This window comes from Marmota marmota, unplaced genomic scaffold, assembly GCF_001458135.2.
Source record: "Marmota marmota marmota unplaced genomic scaffold, marMar, whole genome shotgun sequence".
NCBI classification, from domain to species: Eukaryota; Metazoa; Chordata; class Mammalia; order Rodentia; family Sciuridae; genus Marmota; species Marmota marmota.
This window is the reverse complement of record NW_025999900.1, coordinates 41,512,929-41,529,544: the sequence shown is the minus strand read 5'-3', so window position 1 is coordinate 41,529,544 and position 16,616 is coordinate 41,512,929. Positions and strand designations below refer to the sequence as shown.

Here is a 16,616-nt window from a genome sequence, read left to right as displayed (position 1 = left end):
TTTTTATTTTATTTACTTTTAATTTAGACTTAATAGCTATATGTGGCTAATGGCTACCCACCTGGTTAGCACCTTTATCTCTTCAAGGGCCAAACAGCCCAGATGTTCTTATTGTCCATTTAAGGGAATGTCCAACCCAGAGATTGCTGTGGGCACCCTGCAGTATAAACACAAACTCTTTTTGAGGAGGAAGTTTAGCATAATCCTGGAAAACTTGCTTCTTGAAAGAACTGGAGCACCTTTCTAGCAGAATCAGAACTGGACTGAATAGACGCACATGGGAGATGCCAGTAGCTCACCTGGAATTCTGTATTTTTTGAAAGAAGGAGAGCCTGGGCGACTCAGTAATAAAACAAGAACATCTTTGGTTTTGAGGTGGTGGCAGCGCCCCTGGGTGACTGGAGGCCTTGGATTCGGGCATCCGCTTGGCAACTCTGTTCTGAGCACCCATGGCATGTCCAGCTCTAGATAAACACAGGAGCACAGACCTGATCCTGGCTCTGAATTCTCAGTAAGGGGTGGACACAAAAAGGGGCGCCCTCATGAGAAAATCCAATTATGAAGTGTCTGGGATCCCTGGAGTCTGGCTAATAGCCCTTCCCCACATCAAGGTCACAGGACAGGCCCCTTAAACTTGTGCTCAGTCAGCATGACAGGCAGCTGCCAAAGGAACATGGTGACTGTCCTCTGGCCTTCCTTCTGACTCCTCCGAGTCCAGGATGAGCCTGACATCCTTCCTATCCCCCCATGTGATCACTCCGAATAGCTCTCATGTCATTGGAGTTTGAAACACAGAAACCATCAGCTTCCACCCGTGTTTCCCTGTAGAAGCTCTGAGGACTTCAAATCCTTTTGTTTTGGGGCGCAGCCTACATGCAGTGAAGTGCAATGACTGGATGCACAGCAGGGTGAATGCTCACACTTGCACACCTGTATAATATGAGGGAATATTTCCAAAACCCCAGAAGGCTCCCTGTGCCCCTTTCCAGCCAATACTCAAGGTAACCACTATTCTGACTTCTTACCCCAAATTAACTCTGTGTCATCATTCTCCCCTGGTTTGTGTTTGTGTGGTTCATACATCCCACTGTGGAAAGAAGTACAGTGATTCGTTCTTTTTTATTGCATTCCATCCCACCGTGTGAACACACAATTTATCCATTTTCCTGTTGATGGACTTTTTTGGCTTGCATGAATGAAGTTGCTATGAGCATTCTTGCAAGTGTCTTTTGATGGACCTTGACACTCATTTCTGTTTGGTCTGTACATAGACCCTCATTTCTGTTGGAATTAACAAAGATTGTATTCACTTTGGTGGGGGTGGGTACTGGAAATTGAACTCAGGGGTGCTCTACCACTAAGCTATATTCCCAACCTTTTCATTTTTTATTTTTGGGGGGAGTACCAGGATTGAACTCAGGGGCACTAAACCACATCCCCAGTCCTATTTTGTATTTTATTTAGAGATAGGATCTCACTGAGTAGCTTCTATCTTGCTTTTGCGGAGGCTGGCTTTGAACTCACAATCCTCCTGCCTTAGCCTCCTGAGTCGCTGGGATTATAGGTGTGAGCCACTGTACCCAGCCTTCATTTTTTAATTTTGAGACACAGTCTCACAAAGTTGTCCACGCTGCCCCTGAACTAAAATCCTCCTGCCTCAGCCTCCTGAGTTGCTAGGATTATAGGTGTGCACCACAATACCAGGCAAGACTACATTTCCTTCCTTCCTTCCTTCCTTTCTGGTACTGGGGATTGAACTCAGGGGTGCTTTGCCACTGAGCTATATCCCCAGCCCTTTATTTTATTTATTTTGAGACAGGCTCTCGCAAAGTCGCTTAGGGCCTCACTAAGTTGCTGAGGCTGGCCTTGAACTTGTGATCTTCCTGCCTTAGCCTCCGGAGTTGCTGGGATTGCAGGCATGCCCCATGGTGCCTGGCAAGACTATGTATTCTTGAAGGTTTCAAAAACTCGGTAACTCTACCTTCACAGCAGTAAGGCCTTGAGGAAGGAGTAGGGTACCAGCTTTGAAAGTCCTCTTGGGGTGTTATATGCCCCACTGGCTACGGAGGAGTGAGTTGCTCACATCAGAAAAGAAAGAGGTTAAAGCAAACCAAGAACCACAAAAGGGTCCTCAAATCAAGGTCATCATGACAATGACAGAGCAAGTGTCTGCGTGAACAGAGGCTGGAAGGAGCACAGAAAAACGGAAGGAAGCCTTTGTTTTGTAGGTGGAGTATGTACAAAGAAGGGAACAACTAAAGGTTTTAAAATTTATTTTAACTAACTCCATGAAAATAAATTTATTTTCTCCTCTTTGCCTTATTTACATAACAAACAGGGCTAAGAAAAACACTTCTGTTGATGTCTAGGAGTGTTATTTTCAAAGATCAGCATTTCTCTGCTGGAACACTTCTATCCCTGCTCTTTCCCAGCCTGTCCCCCAATAAGGGCAGCCTGTCTGACTTCTGCCATTATAGACTAGTTTGCTGAACATTTATTATGTCTTTGCTAAGTATTACTAAACAGTAGTACTTAGTACTGACTTTGCTAAGTACTACCAAAGAGTATCTCATGATCTTGATCCTGGAGAACAACCTGGAGAAAGGGTTGTTTCCCATCTTTAATGGAAGAGAAAACCAAGTTCAATAATGCCACACCCCAAACATATTATGTAGCAGGACCTGGGTTCAAAGTAGAGTGACTAGCTATTCCATTAGTAAGACAGTCCCTCATCCCAGGGAATTCCTGGGTTCACAGCAAATGGGACAATTAGTCACCCTAATTCAAACCCATATTGGACTCAAAAGTTGGGTTCTTAGCCATTAGGCTGGTATTTCCTTTGGGCTAAGATTTATCAGACAGTGCATGCATGTGTGGTTGGCTGATTCATGGCCGAACATTCTATCTTCAAATGGACTCCCTCATATAAGGTTTTACTTGTTTTTGTTTTATTTTGAAGAAAGTGATTTCATTCAAAGAAGATCTGAGTTGGCTAAGAACGAAAGTATTCACATTAAAAGGGGATTCTACTGCCATCAATCCATCAAACAGGATTTACCCAGCATCCATGCACTGACAAGAAGTTTAAGAAGGTAATTATATATTTAGGGGATAAATTGTAGGGTAATAAACAGTAATATTGATCTCCTACATCTGAGTGCTTACTATGTCCTGGGGCTTCACTATTCCATCTCATTTAATTCTCACAGCATAGTACCTATTGAAATAGGTACTGCTGCTCTACTCGTTCAGATGAGGAAACCGAGGCGAGGCAAGGTGAAGCTAGATTTGCTCAAGGAAAAAAAAATCACTGAACTGTTCACTGAAGATCTGTGTACTTTGTATGAAAGAGTTATACCTCCAAGAAATGTTTATTGGATGGGAAGTCACTGAAGATGGGGAAATTTTTCTTTCCTCTGCTCTTGAATATACCATCCCCAATAATTGAGGGTAAAAAATATTAAATGTGTCTTGTCTTTCATTTTAGTAAAATGGATCAAAGTGGCATTTTTTTGCTTAATAGCAAATAGGCATGGCTCGTGGCTGAGAAGGCAGAGGCCCAGCCTTGCAGAGGGGTCCAAGAGTTGACATAGGCTAATGACACACACCCTAAACCTTATCCCTTACTCAACCTCCTGACCCTGCCACCCATCTGCTTTCCAGGTTCACAGGCCCCCCGCCCAGGGGCACCTCCATCTTTCCTCCCTGACATGTCTGCTTTCATTTTCCTAGGACGAATCTCATTTGACAATCTCCGGCCCATATTTCTAAGCTCTCTGGGTCTGGCGTGCTATTTCCCTGTCCTCTCTGGGGTTTGTAACACCAATCATCTGCAGGTTTCATTAGCATGCTGTTTACCCCTGTCTTTCAGATCATTAATGAAGATGTGAAGTGAGACACCAATCCTCGCGGCCCCCACCATGTGCCCCTCCCTTGCCCGTTGCTGTTGGAATCATTATCCTTCCTGGTGTGACAGGGTCAGAACCAAACCAATTTGCATCAATCTTTGGTGATGTTGGGAAGTGTCGCCTGCCCTGCAATCGTCCTGTTGTTGCAACTGCTTTAGCTGTTGTTCGAGCATTTCTTCCTCCTTCAGAGGCTCATCCAATCTGGCCAGCCCAGTTCGTCTGGCTGGGACCCCCAGAGCTACCATGATGGTCCGGTTGGACTCAAGGCTGCACACAGCTGCCATTTTCCCTTTGTTGTTTTGCTATCCTGAGCAGGGAAGAAGTGCCTCTTTGGAAAATAAGAATGAAACAGTGCTCACACGGGGGAGGAGGGGCAGGTGTGGCAGGCTTGGGATTTTTCTTACTCATCATGACACATATTTTTGTTCATTTTTGTCTGTTTTATGAGGGAAATGAGGGGCAAAACTCCTTAGGCCCCTCCCAGGCCTAGGCAGATGCTTGGGACTGTGTTCCTGGGGCTGGTGTGGTCAAGTCATTTCTCAGGACAAGATCCATTCTCCTCTGCTACTTTCTAACGTCATCTGGTCCAGGAGCTTTTCTGTCTTCTCTAACAACTCCTTGAATATGTGTCTCATCTTGGAGGGAAACCGACTTTACATACATACATACTCATCTCCGGTGAAGTTGTGGCTTATATGGGTTCCGTCATATAAGGTTGGTACCAGGGATTGAACCCAGGGGCACTTAACCACTGAGCCACATCTCCAGGTCCCCAGCCCTTTTTAATTTTATTTAGGAACAGGGTCTCGCTGAGTTGCTTGGGACCTAAGTAGCTGAGGCTGGCTCTGAACTCACAATCCTCCTGCCTCAGCCTCCCAAGTGGCTGGGATTACGGGCATGCGCCACCTTGACCAGCTGAAATGCACTTTTTTGCTCCTCTCCATTTCTTGATGGGGCAGTGCTTCTGATTGCTGTCTGTGATGAAAACATACTTCCAGACTCTCCCCTGACCCATTCCTCCCATTGACCCTTAACTTATCTTCTCTCCCAATTGGGAAGGGGAGGGCGAGCAGGAAGATGGTGAGGAGACTCTCAAACACATCTGAAGGAATGTTATTCATGCCTAAGAGCTAGGGAAATTCAGCCTTCAGATTCTGTAGCAAAATTTGGTGAGATACTTTTCTCAGAGTAGGGATGGACTAAGGGACAAGATGGCGATTTTGCAACGTTGACTGACATTTTTCTATCCTTGGGCAAAGGCTTTGTGGGTGGAATGTGAGGAGGGGTGGCAACTGCCGTGATTAGGGAACAAGTGATTTTTCTCTACATGCCTGTGAAGTCTAGGGCACAGCTGAGGCTTAGTAGGAGCTCAGTAAATATGGGGTTTGCAGACATAGACATTTGCATATCTAAGAACAAATGTCATCACCTGTGTCACGCACACAGGTTATTGGTGAACTGTGCGTGCATGCATGTGCATGTTCACAGGCTGAGTTATGGACAGGGTCTTTGCATACACCTCCAGAGGCTTTTTTTCTCCCTGTATTATAAAAGCAACACAGGCTGTAAAAATGACCCACAATCTTCCAAGCCAGAAAGCACTATTATGACCTTGGCCTACTTCCTTCCATTTTTTCCCCTACAAATTGGAGATCCTGCTGTCTTTATAATTTTGTATCTTGCTATTTTCACTTACCCTCATGACAAAATCATTTTTTTTCTGATATTTTACCTTCTTTGCAAACATACTAAGTTACTGTCTGATACTTCACCAAGTGAATGAGCCATAATTTCCTCGATAGTCACCTATCTGAAGGGTCTTGGGTCTTTCTGTCTTGGATAGCAGTAGACACAGATGGTGGGGAGCAGAAGACCAGGGTAAGGCAGCTCTGGGGAGCTGGCCTTCCTTCAAGCCACTTCATTGTGCAGAGACCATTTCTGGTGGAGCCCCTTGTGGCCCTGCCTCCAGGGTTCCCTGGCAGCCACAACCAGAGCTTCTCATTTCCACTTGGCCTCAAGTCGGTGACTTTTCCAACTTGACTCTTCACAGCTGCTCCTTTGTGTGAAGCCACTCGCCCGCCACCGTGGCTCCTGGGGCTTGGCTGCATTCAGCAAGGCCCAGGGAGTGACTTTTGACTTCGCTTGATCCCGAGGCTGAAGGTTGCAGAATGAGGACAGGCTGGTCTCCAGGGGCTCTCAGGGGAGCTGAGGCTAGAGTAGACCCAGCTCAGCCCCGGAAGGTAGTGAAGACCTAACCAAGGCCACAGAGAAGCATCTGGAGGAAGTGTGGAAGGGCTGGTGGGAGGGGGGACAGAATAAGCAGGAAGTGTGTTTCTGGGCAGTTGCAGGAATAGCACAGAGGCTCAGAAAATATCAGGACTACAAAACCCAGCAAAGTGCAATGATTTGAAGCTCACGGTTAAGTCCAGTATCAGCTCAGAAACATGCCAATGTCACAAAGAATAGCTTTCCCTCTTCCTTGCTTAGCAGCAACAAATGGTCTTTAGTGACACTGTCTGCAGAGTCACAAAGGTATCGATGCTGGCATGGAGTAATCTCTTCTTAGTTGTAGTTGGACACAATACCTTTATTTATTTATGTTTACCTGGTGCTGAGGATCAAACCCAGCACCTTGCACGTGCTAGGCTACCTCTGAGCCACTAGTTTTATTTTTACTTTTTTGGTACCGGGTTTTGAACTCAGGGGGACTTGACCACTGAGCCACATCTCCAGGCCTATTTTGTATTTTATTTAAAGACAGGGTCTCACTCAGTTGCTTAGAGCCTCGCTGTTGCTGAGGCTGGCTTTGAACTCACTTCATGATCCTCCTGTCTCAGCCTTCCAAGCCACTGGGATTACAGGTGTGTGCCACCACATCTGACCCCAGCCTTTTTTTTTTTTTTTAAACATTTTATTTAGAGACAGAGTCTCATTGAATTCTTAGGGCCTTGATAATTTGCTGAGGCTGGCTTTGAACTCACAATCCTGCCTCAACCTCCTGAGTCGCTGGGATTATAGGTGTGTGTCACTGTGCCCAGCTGCTTAACAATTTCAAGTAACCAAAGGTTACCATATTTTCCCTATAGGGTTATTATTATTAATTTTTCACAAATATGAATATAATAAAATTACAGACATCGAGTCTAACTATTTATAGATATACCCATCAAGCAGTCATATAACAGATAAAGTGTGTGATGCACTGTTCTCACATTTTGCAAGCACCCACTGAATCTCTACAACTACTATAGGAATTAGGGGCTATTATTGGAACCACTTCATAAGTGGGAAAACCAAGTTGAGAGAGAGTTTAAGCAATATATCCAAGTCACATAGCCAGTAGATGGCATAAGCAGGATTTGGACCCTGGAAGCCTGACTTTTAAGTCTATGTGTTTATCCACAACACCTTAATTTTTTAAATTTATTTTATGCGATGCTGAGGATCAAACCCAGTGCCTCATACATGCTAGGCAAGCGCTCTACCACAGAGCCACAACCCCAGTGCCTGGGCTGTCTCCTTTAAAGTACAAAAGTTCCTGAGGAAATTGAGGCTGAGAAAGCAGTGATTTGTACAAGCTCATCCCTACCTCTCTCAGAAACCCAGCTGTCATTGTCTTTAGATCAATAACTGGCTATAACACTGAATATCGAGGCATACCTCCATCTTTCAACGAATTCTTTTCAAGCACTTATTATGTGCCAACTACAGTTCTGTTTATAACCAGAGAAGCTGTAAGAGTCTGAGCAAATTTGGACCAAGTTAAATCTTTCTATTAACTGTGTCTCAAAAAAGATGGAAAGACAACAAAGTGTTGAGAGCCACAGCCCAATGGGCCCCAGCAAACTTCCAGCTGCCAGCAACCAGCTGCCGGCTGATGATTGGCTCACAGCGGCCCCAGCAACATCTAGCTGATTGGCTCCTCTGCGGTGATGCTCATTGGGCTGTTTCCCTGCCCTTTCAGACCACGGAGCTGCTCATTGGGGGACTTTTTTGGCTCCGCCCACATGACCCAGCCAATCGGCCTCAAGAGCAGGAGGATTGTGGGGGGGGGGGAGAAGCTTGTGGGGGGAGAGAGAGGCTTGTGGAAAGCCAGTGGTGGCAGTTGGGCTCTGAGGGTTTTTCCTGAGAGGCTGTTTTGTTTGGCGTGTGTGGTTCTAAAAATAAAGTTAGTTTCTTTTGACAAGTGGCTCCTGATTGTGCCCAGCAGACAACAAAGCAACTCTGATGACTTGAGTTTTGGGCTCCTTGGATTCTACATAATTTTTTCCTTGAGGTCATTTTCAAAAGCATCAGGTAGAGATTGACAGAAAACAAAGGGCAAGATAAGGATAAAAATATGTGCGAGCCAGTTCTGCTCAGAGCTTGAGTTTAATTGCGATCCCAACTGCCACTCTCCCCTGCATTCCTTTGTCCCTGGTTATGACCAAGTTTGTTACTGCATTGCCCCAAGTAATCCCTGTAATGGGCTGCAATCCTGGGGCTGTTTGTTCATTAAGTGGCCAACCTCTGAGTCACATGGAGTGTGGCCAGTTGGGGCTTCTGGCCTTGGCAGCTGATGGGCCACTTTTCTGTTTTAAAAGCCAGGAATCATCCAGGAGAGAGAATAGGGTTGGAGAAGAGGCAGAGAGACATGAAGGTGACGGGGCTTGAAATGAAAGTGGAGTGAGAGTGGCAGTGGGCGCCCCTTGCAGGTCATGAGCTCTTTGAGGGTTGGTGCTCCTTGTCATGGAAGCTGCAGTTGTTCAGAAAGCTGCAGAGGAGCTCCAGCAATGGTTACAGCTGCCCACGATGCCACCTGTGTGGAGGGGTGGCAAGGAGGCCAAATGAGGATAGATAGAGACATAGATAGAGCAAGGCAAATGGCCGGGAATGAGTGGACTTCCCCCAGGGTCAGTATTCTAAGGGCTTTAGGCTCCAGCTCCAGGGACAGGGCCTAGGCTGTGCCTGGGCCAGCTCTTCTTTCGAGCCCACAGTCCCATGTCTGCTTCTTGGAGTCACGGAACCTTACAGCAGCTGGTTGCTTAGAGATCTTGTCTCCCATCCCCTTCCTGGGCTGCTTCCCCTGCCCCACACCCTGCATCTGTCTTCTGGTTAGAGTTGTGTGAAGCGGAAGACAATTTGGGGCTTATTAGTGTCCCAGGGAGACATGTAACTTGTGTTGCTGGGACCCAAACAGCAAGAGTCTTAGCGGCAAACTCCAGCCGAGAAAAGACTGAGGAATTGTCTCACCTAATTACGGGGAATGGCCCTCTTTGTGTTTGTGATTCGGTACGGTTGTCCGATCGCTTTTGATCGCTTTTCTCCATTTGCTGGCTCAGGCCTTGCTGGAATTGTGCTAATTAGAAGAGAAATGGACAGAGTGATCCTGTCAGCCCTGGTTACTAGTGGGGACAAAGCGGAATATTATTCTGAGGCAGTGTTTTGTGAGGGCCCTTCTCCCAGCTCTCATTAGGAGGAAGGGGCCCCCAGGAGGGGAAGGTTCCGAATGCCTGGCCCAGCTAATGGAGCATCAGGGTGTTCCTGTGCTAATTAACAGGCTCTGCCAGCTCTCGCGCCAACTAGGAGCCTCACAGTTGCACCTGGTGCCACCTGAAGTCCCCAACTGCCCTGTCTAGAAGAAAAAGTATGGGACAGAGGGTGGGAAGGCCAGTGGCCTCTTTAGGTAGAGTCACGGACACACACTCAAAATACCCAAAGCCTAAATAGATAAAAAAGCTGGTTACATGCCAATCAGAACATAGGAACTGACCTTGGAGAGCCCATTGCTTGCCCATTCTCTGGCAACAAGGATTACAAGGCTCTGTGGTAAAATGAAGCCCATGCAGGGAGCAGATAGTTTTTTGTTGTTAATTGAATTTTTTTGGTAGTACTGGTGATTGAACCCAGGGCCCTGTGCATGATAGGCAAGGGCTCTACCACTGAGCTATGTCTCAAGCCTTTTTTATTTTTCATTTTGAGAAGGGTCTTGCTAAGTTGTTGAGGCTGACCTTGAACTTGCAATCCATCTGCCTCAGCTTCCCAAGTTGCTGGGATTACAGGTTTGCATTACTGAGACCAGAAGTCAGTCAGATAGTCAGTCTTGTAGTTCTTATAGGATGAAAAAAACCGAAATGGAGAATATAACCAAATGCTTGATAACAGAGGTAGGCAGAGTTGAGCACTGTTGAGAAACAATGTTATTTGACCCCTGGGACCATCTGCCTTGGCCCACCTGTTCATTTCCTCACATTCTACTCTGTTCATCTTCCTGTGATGCCTTGATCCTGGAGGAAACAGAATGGAAGCATCCCACTGATAAATGAAATTTCTTCACTTCATTACAAAGTCCCTATGGAGGTCCAAACATACTTCCAAAGCTATAGGGACAATGGAATGACTTTCACCTGCTCCATTTTCACTGTCATAATTTGGGTGACTCCAGAGGCTAGATAGCCAATACAGCAGAACTGTTAGAAGTATCTATTTAACAATAATGATTAACACCTATAATTCCAGCAACTCAGGAAGTTAGGGTAGGAGAATCTCAAGTTTGAGGCCAGTCTCAGCAACTTAGCAAGACACTGTCTGAAAATAAAATAAAATAAAAAGGCCTGGGGTTGTAGCTCAGTGGTAGAGGACACTGAGTTCAATCCCCAGTTCCTTAAAAGAATATGTATATGATATGTATCTTTTATAATAACAAAAAGATAAATTAATGATAGTGTTTTGATATTAGCACAATCAATATCTTTTCGAACTTTTAGGAGTATCTTATGAATTGCTCTGACTAGCAATTTTCTTTTCTTAAAAGAAAATGCTTTCTCTAGAAGGGCAATATTTGATCTAGGGCAGGCCAGCTATCAATGGGTGACAGCAATGTGTACTCTCTCTTTTTGGGGGAGAAAAATGTGTACTCTCTCTTCTCTAGGTCTGGAACAGAATTGAAAAGGAACTCATGCTAAGAGTTTTAGTGGGCAGCAGAGAAATATTTCTTTTCAATCCATCATATTTAACTGGAAGTCTGCAAACAGCTTTTGAAGTCCACTTCAAAGAACCAGATATGTAGGAGACAGTCACAACCTGGAGGAGCTTATGACTTGGCAGGACAGTCAGGTCTGTCTTCAGATCACTTAGACACAGGATGGAATGCCCTGGGAGCCAGAGGAAAGGCACACCTAAGTGTTGTAGGAAGTTGGGGGGGGGAAGGATCATTTCTAGTTGGGTCATTAGGGGTTTATAGGAATAACAGGTTGAACAGAATAACAACAAAATGGAAGCAAGACTTTCCAGAAACTCAATGGCATGGGCAAAGGCACTCCAGCGGGGACCTGGAACAGACTTGACACAGGGGAGAGGAAGAAACCAAGCTGAAGGGTGGATTAGGGTTACATGCAAAGTCTTATCATGCTGGGTGGAGCAATCCACACTGTATCAGCAGACCCAGGGAGGTGCCACAGGTTTCCAGGTGCTCAGACAAGATGCACCAGATGTCCTACCAGCCATCGTCCAGGAATGGATGATGGCTGGTAGGACAGATGGAAACTGGGAAAACAAGTGGACAATTATAAAGCCCAAACCACCCTATAGGATATGAAAGGGGAAGATATGTAGGCCCTCTGTCTCTAGAGTTGTACCTTCTGATGAAATCTATGCTTTAAATATGCAACTTGGCCCTTTGAGAAAAAACTCACTCTCCTATAAAAGGGACATATTTATTAGGAAGACACAGAAAACATCATATACAAAGTACAATCCTCTAACATCTTGAAATATACACACATACACTGTACATAAATTTATATTATCAATATAAAAATACATCATTAACATTTCTAAGGATGACAATTACAAAACCAATAAATATCGAAATTCTAAAACATCTACTTACATAAGTGCTGGTGAATAAGATGACAGTAAAAGAAGGAGGCCAAAGCAGATCAGAAAACCAACTACCTGGCTTCCGGTTACAGACTTGAGTTGGTTTGGGGGAGGTATCCCAGTATTCTCCATATACTTCTTAATTTCCCCAAACATGTAAAAGTGCCTGATATTATCAACTCTCAAAAACAGAGCAAAGAAAAAATTTGACATTAATGGTACACACATGCGCACAAGCTCTTCAACCGAATTTAGGGAGATCAAGAAATATCAGTCATAAACTTAAAATCAAAGTCTCTACAACTGACCCTCCTGAGGAGCAACCCAACAGAATGCTCTCCTTTCCCCGCTTGCCATTTGTGTCTCGTGCTCAACTGTCCTCCCTACCCCTGCAAAAAAAGTAGATGGCATGGATGGTCAAGTGACACAAAGGAGAGTAAAACCTAATGTTAATTCTAGCATGGGAAATAAGCACAAATGTCATAAAATGGCTAAAAGACCAGCCATTAAATTGAAGAGTGTTGTGTGTTAGCAGACATTCAAGACCACAAACTTTGACCGCAACTTCTCCTGTGTCCAAACTCCCTCAGATCATTACCACAGGAATATTCTTTCCATGAAATTTAGGAAACCCCATGCACCTCTCAAAACATCAGAAAGCTGTATTTAAGTGAGGAAATTCTCCTCTTTCAGGTGTGTGTGTGTTTCTATGAAGTATCTCATATATGCCATAAGGGAGATAAGGTGGACAAAACATTGCCACTATCCCATAGCACCAACTAGGTTAATTAGGATTCTAGTTTTCAATCAAATGGCAACCCCCATAAATCATGCCCCTTTCCTATCTATCAGGCCATACTGACTCCTTCACTTAAATCTGTAACAGATTAACTAGAACTCCAAAGTCCTGATGTCATCTTCATATTGGCCTTGAGGTCTATATCCTAATGTGACCTAGATGGACCTTTCACTCCATAAGCTAATTCCAGGAGGGACTCACTACTCAGGGATTCCCTTGCCAAGAGTCATACCTGGGAGGTGGGGAATGGGCAGCATTGGAGGATAGGACTATAACAAAAGGTGTAGAATTTAAAAAACAGAGGTAAAATTTCCAGAAGATTCTGGTTTTTCCAGCTGGATAATCTTGGAACCTATTATATACTGGAGAGTTCATGGTCAGGCTGCATGGTCTGATCGAGAACCTACTTGGTCTCTGATCTCATATCATAAATACTTCCTAAAAGATCCAGTTCAACTCAAAAGAACCCATCCAATCAATGTGTCACAAGTGACTTTACCATCACGGAATCGAATCAAGTAGAAGATCCTGGGGCTCCTGAACCATGTCCAGAAATGAAAAAGCATGACTTTGACCTTTAAGATTGATAGGATCTCTGGTGTTACCAATATCCCAGGCTAAGAAGCTGATGGAGTAACTGCAATGATCCTTGAGTAGAGCAGATTCTTCTCTTGCTACCAAATCTCCTCAGAGATGCAGAGTGCCAGGAGCAAGGCAGAGGGGCAGTCCTGAGGTACAGCCTCTGGCCTCTCCCGAGGAAAAGCGAGGTGTGCATCGTCAGAACTGCACTGGGAAGAGTCCCCAGGACACCTGTCCACAAGCTGCTGCTACTTCTTGGGCTTCTCTAGAATGTTGAGGAATTTCCCCCGTGTCATCTCTCTGGCTGGAATCATAAAGCAAACAAAAGATCAATGAAAATCTAAAATGTGAAAGAAAGATCTAGGAAGATTTAACTTAAAAATGCAGGTTGGTTTAAATTGTATATCAAGTTGCTACCAACACATTCAGTCATCACCAACTTCCTAAATGGGGAAAAACTAAACTGTTATTGACAAGTAAAACTGGAGAGAGATCCTGAAGTTGGCAGTTGTTATATGGTATAGGCTAACTAGGGAAGACTACCATCCATCCTTAGGAAAAAAAAAAAATCACCAGGGAATTTCTTTTTTATCTACCTACCTATCTTTCTGAAGAATCTAACCTAACATCCATGTTCACTATCTCATGGGGGTTTTCTTTGGAGGCTAAAATCCAACCAAGATAAGAGTCTTCTCTGGGTTGTTGATCTGTAGACATCTATAATCTCCAATCAAAATCAGAGATCATTTATCCCATCTCGGCAGTGGTTGTCCCCACATGCTGTAATGTTACAGGGTTTATATTCCCTCAGTATAGTTCATCTGGGGATAGGAATAATAAAGTGCGGTTTATGGAGCTTTGGTCTTCTCTCTCTCGGTATTGTCAGTCCTTAGGTATTTAATATAGCCAGGCAAGGTTTATGTGTCTTTCTCTGACTTTCAGCACCATCAATCTTTGACTGCTGTAGTTACCAGTGGTTTTATACAGCTACTTTCCTACATATAAGGTTCCAAAATGAAAGCAAAACATCTCTCGATTTCAAGGATCACTTCAGAAAACCCATTTTTAGCTCTGTCAAGCAAATGCTCAACAAGCATACACAGTAAAACACTCCCATCCCCATCCCACAAGGTCATTTTTTAACAATTCTCCAAGTTTCTGATGGCTGGCCCTGGAGGCCAGATGTCTTCTGAAACCATGCAGTGGGCCCAGGACAGGCTGTGGCCTGTGGCCTCCCAAAGACATGGCTCCATCCTGGCCAAAGAAGTGAGATGGCTAGGGAGGCACCTGCAGGAATGAGAAGAGCCTTCACCCTGGCCTTCTTTCCAAAGTCCAGAGAAAATAGTGCTGGATGAGTGGGCTGCCAGTTGCTTGTTTATTTGTACAATGAAGAAATCATTTTTTTGCATAATATAAACTGTCATCACAGGGAGGCTATGGGTAACTTCTATCTATCCACCTCCTAGCTTATACTAGTTCCTGAGCTCCAACAAAGGGAAAGGAGATTCTGTTAGCCAGGAGTGGAATCCCCAGTGCTGGGTCTTGCCTCATTTGCCCACCATGCCACCCTGCCCCAAATCAAACTGACCTCCTCATTCCTTGATGGATTTATACCAAACTATACATTCAAAGTTCCCATAGGACTTGCACACAAAAACTTGTTTATGTATGTCTTCTTCCACTAAAATATAAGAATCGAGGACAGAGACTGACTGTTAAGCGCTAGACCTTGTATCTGCTGAATAAATGATAGCTGGATAAATGAATGGTAATATACAAAAGAACTAGAACTTAATAGGAACACAAATGTTAATTTCCTTCCTTTACACAAATAACAAGACTAGTTAGTGGCCCTTGGTGTTCCAGCTTCTCCACCGTGGGAGTCTTTTTGAATGTACCTTGCTTATTTGGCAAGAAAAATAATTTCCCTTGATGGAAGTAATGCCAAGTTAAAGGAGAGATCAGGGGTCAGGGGCTAACATATTCCAGAGGAAATCCAATCAAGTACTCTCTTGCCTATGGGAAGCAGCATGGGGCTTCTTCCAGAGACCACAAGATTTGAGCTCAGTTTAAATTTCAGTGCTAGCACTTAGTAGCTGGGTGACAACTTGGCTTGGACATTATCTCTGAGCCTTGCTTTCTTCATCTGTAAGATGGATTATGTTACTGCCTCCTGCCCTACTCTTCTCTTAAATATTAACAATGAACATACGTGGTATAGTGGCAATCATTAACACAATCCTTCTCACAGGTGAGTAAGTAAGTTCTCATACACGCAGTATTTTCTGAGGGAATGAATGAAGGATTGTGATAAGGGGGACTAACAATCTTAAAAACCCCATTCCTTGGAATCTTTTCCCTCAATCTTATCCTACAGGAGTTTGCTTATACTTTTGGGCACTGTTTATTTCTACTGGATAAGTTACCCATCTGTTCTCAAGTACTTATTAAGGGCTTTAAATGCATACAGTTATCAAATGATCCTGTGACACGGCTAGAAGCAGGTGCTGTGGAAACAAGACAGTGGTGAATCAGAATTCTGATGAGAAGACATCCTTGTCCCAAACCCTAAGCCTACAAGTTCTGCCCTGACCTTACAGTGTGACTTCTGCCTGCTGTACTTCGGACCCCCCAATTCCTTACTGTTTCTTCCCATGGAAAAATGACCAATATTTTAAGACACAGAATTAAAAAGACTCAATTATCTGAGGGATCAAAGGGTTTAAAAGAAAAAAAAAAGGAGATTCTGTAGTGTCTCAGTTGCAAGCTCTCCTTGAATTTAACCAGTCCTTTTTAACAACCCCTTTTCCACTCAATCATTCCTCCCCCTTCAACCTAATCCAAGTATACAGAGCTGCAGAAAACCACCATAAAAGTAGAAGTAATTCAAAAGACATCATCTTCTACATGGGAGGGGAGAAAGTTTCCCTTCTTGCCAGTCCCATATAGGAGATATACGAATGTGTGACACAGCCGCTCCCTAAAAGAGGGCTGTGCCTTATAAATCAGAGCCTAAGCACCAACCCCTTTTTGTGCCCAGAGAAATTGCTGTGGGTCAGGGGCTGCTCCAGAGCACGTGCCCTCCTGTTCACTTGTCATCAGAGATGTTAACATTTCTGATTAATTCGCATAGCCCTTATTTTATTCCTTTTTTCTTTATCCTTGCTCTCCTGCTCTGCTGCAGTGTAAAGATTCTTAGCGACCTGCTACAGTAATCACCGCCCGCTCACTGAACCCCCCCAAAACCTACTGAAATTGTTTAGTGATGCCAACCGCGCTTTTAATTTGCAAGACATCAGACACAGAGGTAATTTATACCAACATCTGTTCATTTTTGACTTCTGAAACAAACTCGCACATGCTGCTACAAAATCCCATTAGGAATAGGGAGACAGCCTTCTGCTACTATTCTATATTGCTTGTCTACATTCTCTATCTCTCTCTCTCTCTCTCTCCCCCCCCCCCCAAGG

General features: G+C 44.3%; 1 protein-coding gene across 4 annotated transcripts in view; it reads right to left on the bottom strand.

Moving 5' to 3' along the window:
- Window positions 1-11,588: 11,588 nt before the first annotated feature.
- Lin52 (lin-52 DREAM MuvB core complex component) overlaps window positions 11,589-16,616 on the bottom strand; it is a 116,808-nt gene continuing 111,780 nt past the window's right edge. For all 4 annotated transcript variants that reach the window (XM_048798980.1, XM_048798982.1, XM_048798981.1 and 1 more), the window contains one exon: window positions 11,589-13,450. Coding sequence is in view for 2 of the 4 variants with exons in the window: in XM_048798982.1 (XP_048654939.1) it covers window positions 13,395-13,450 (56 nt within the window). In the remaining 2 variants the exon portion in view is untranslated. The remainder of the gene's footprint in view (window positions 13,451-16,616) is intronic.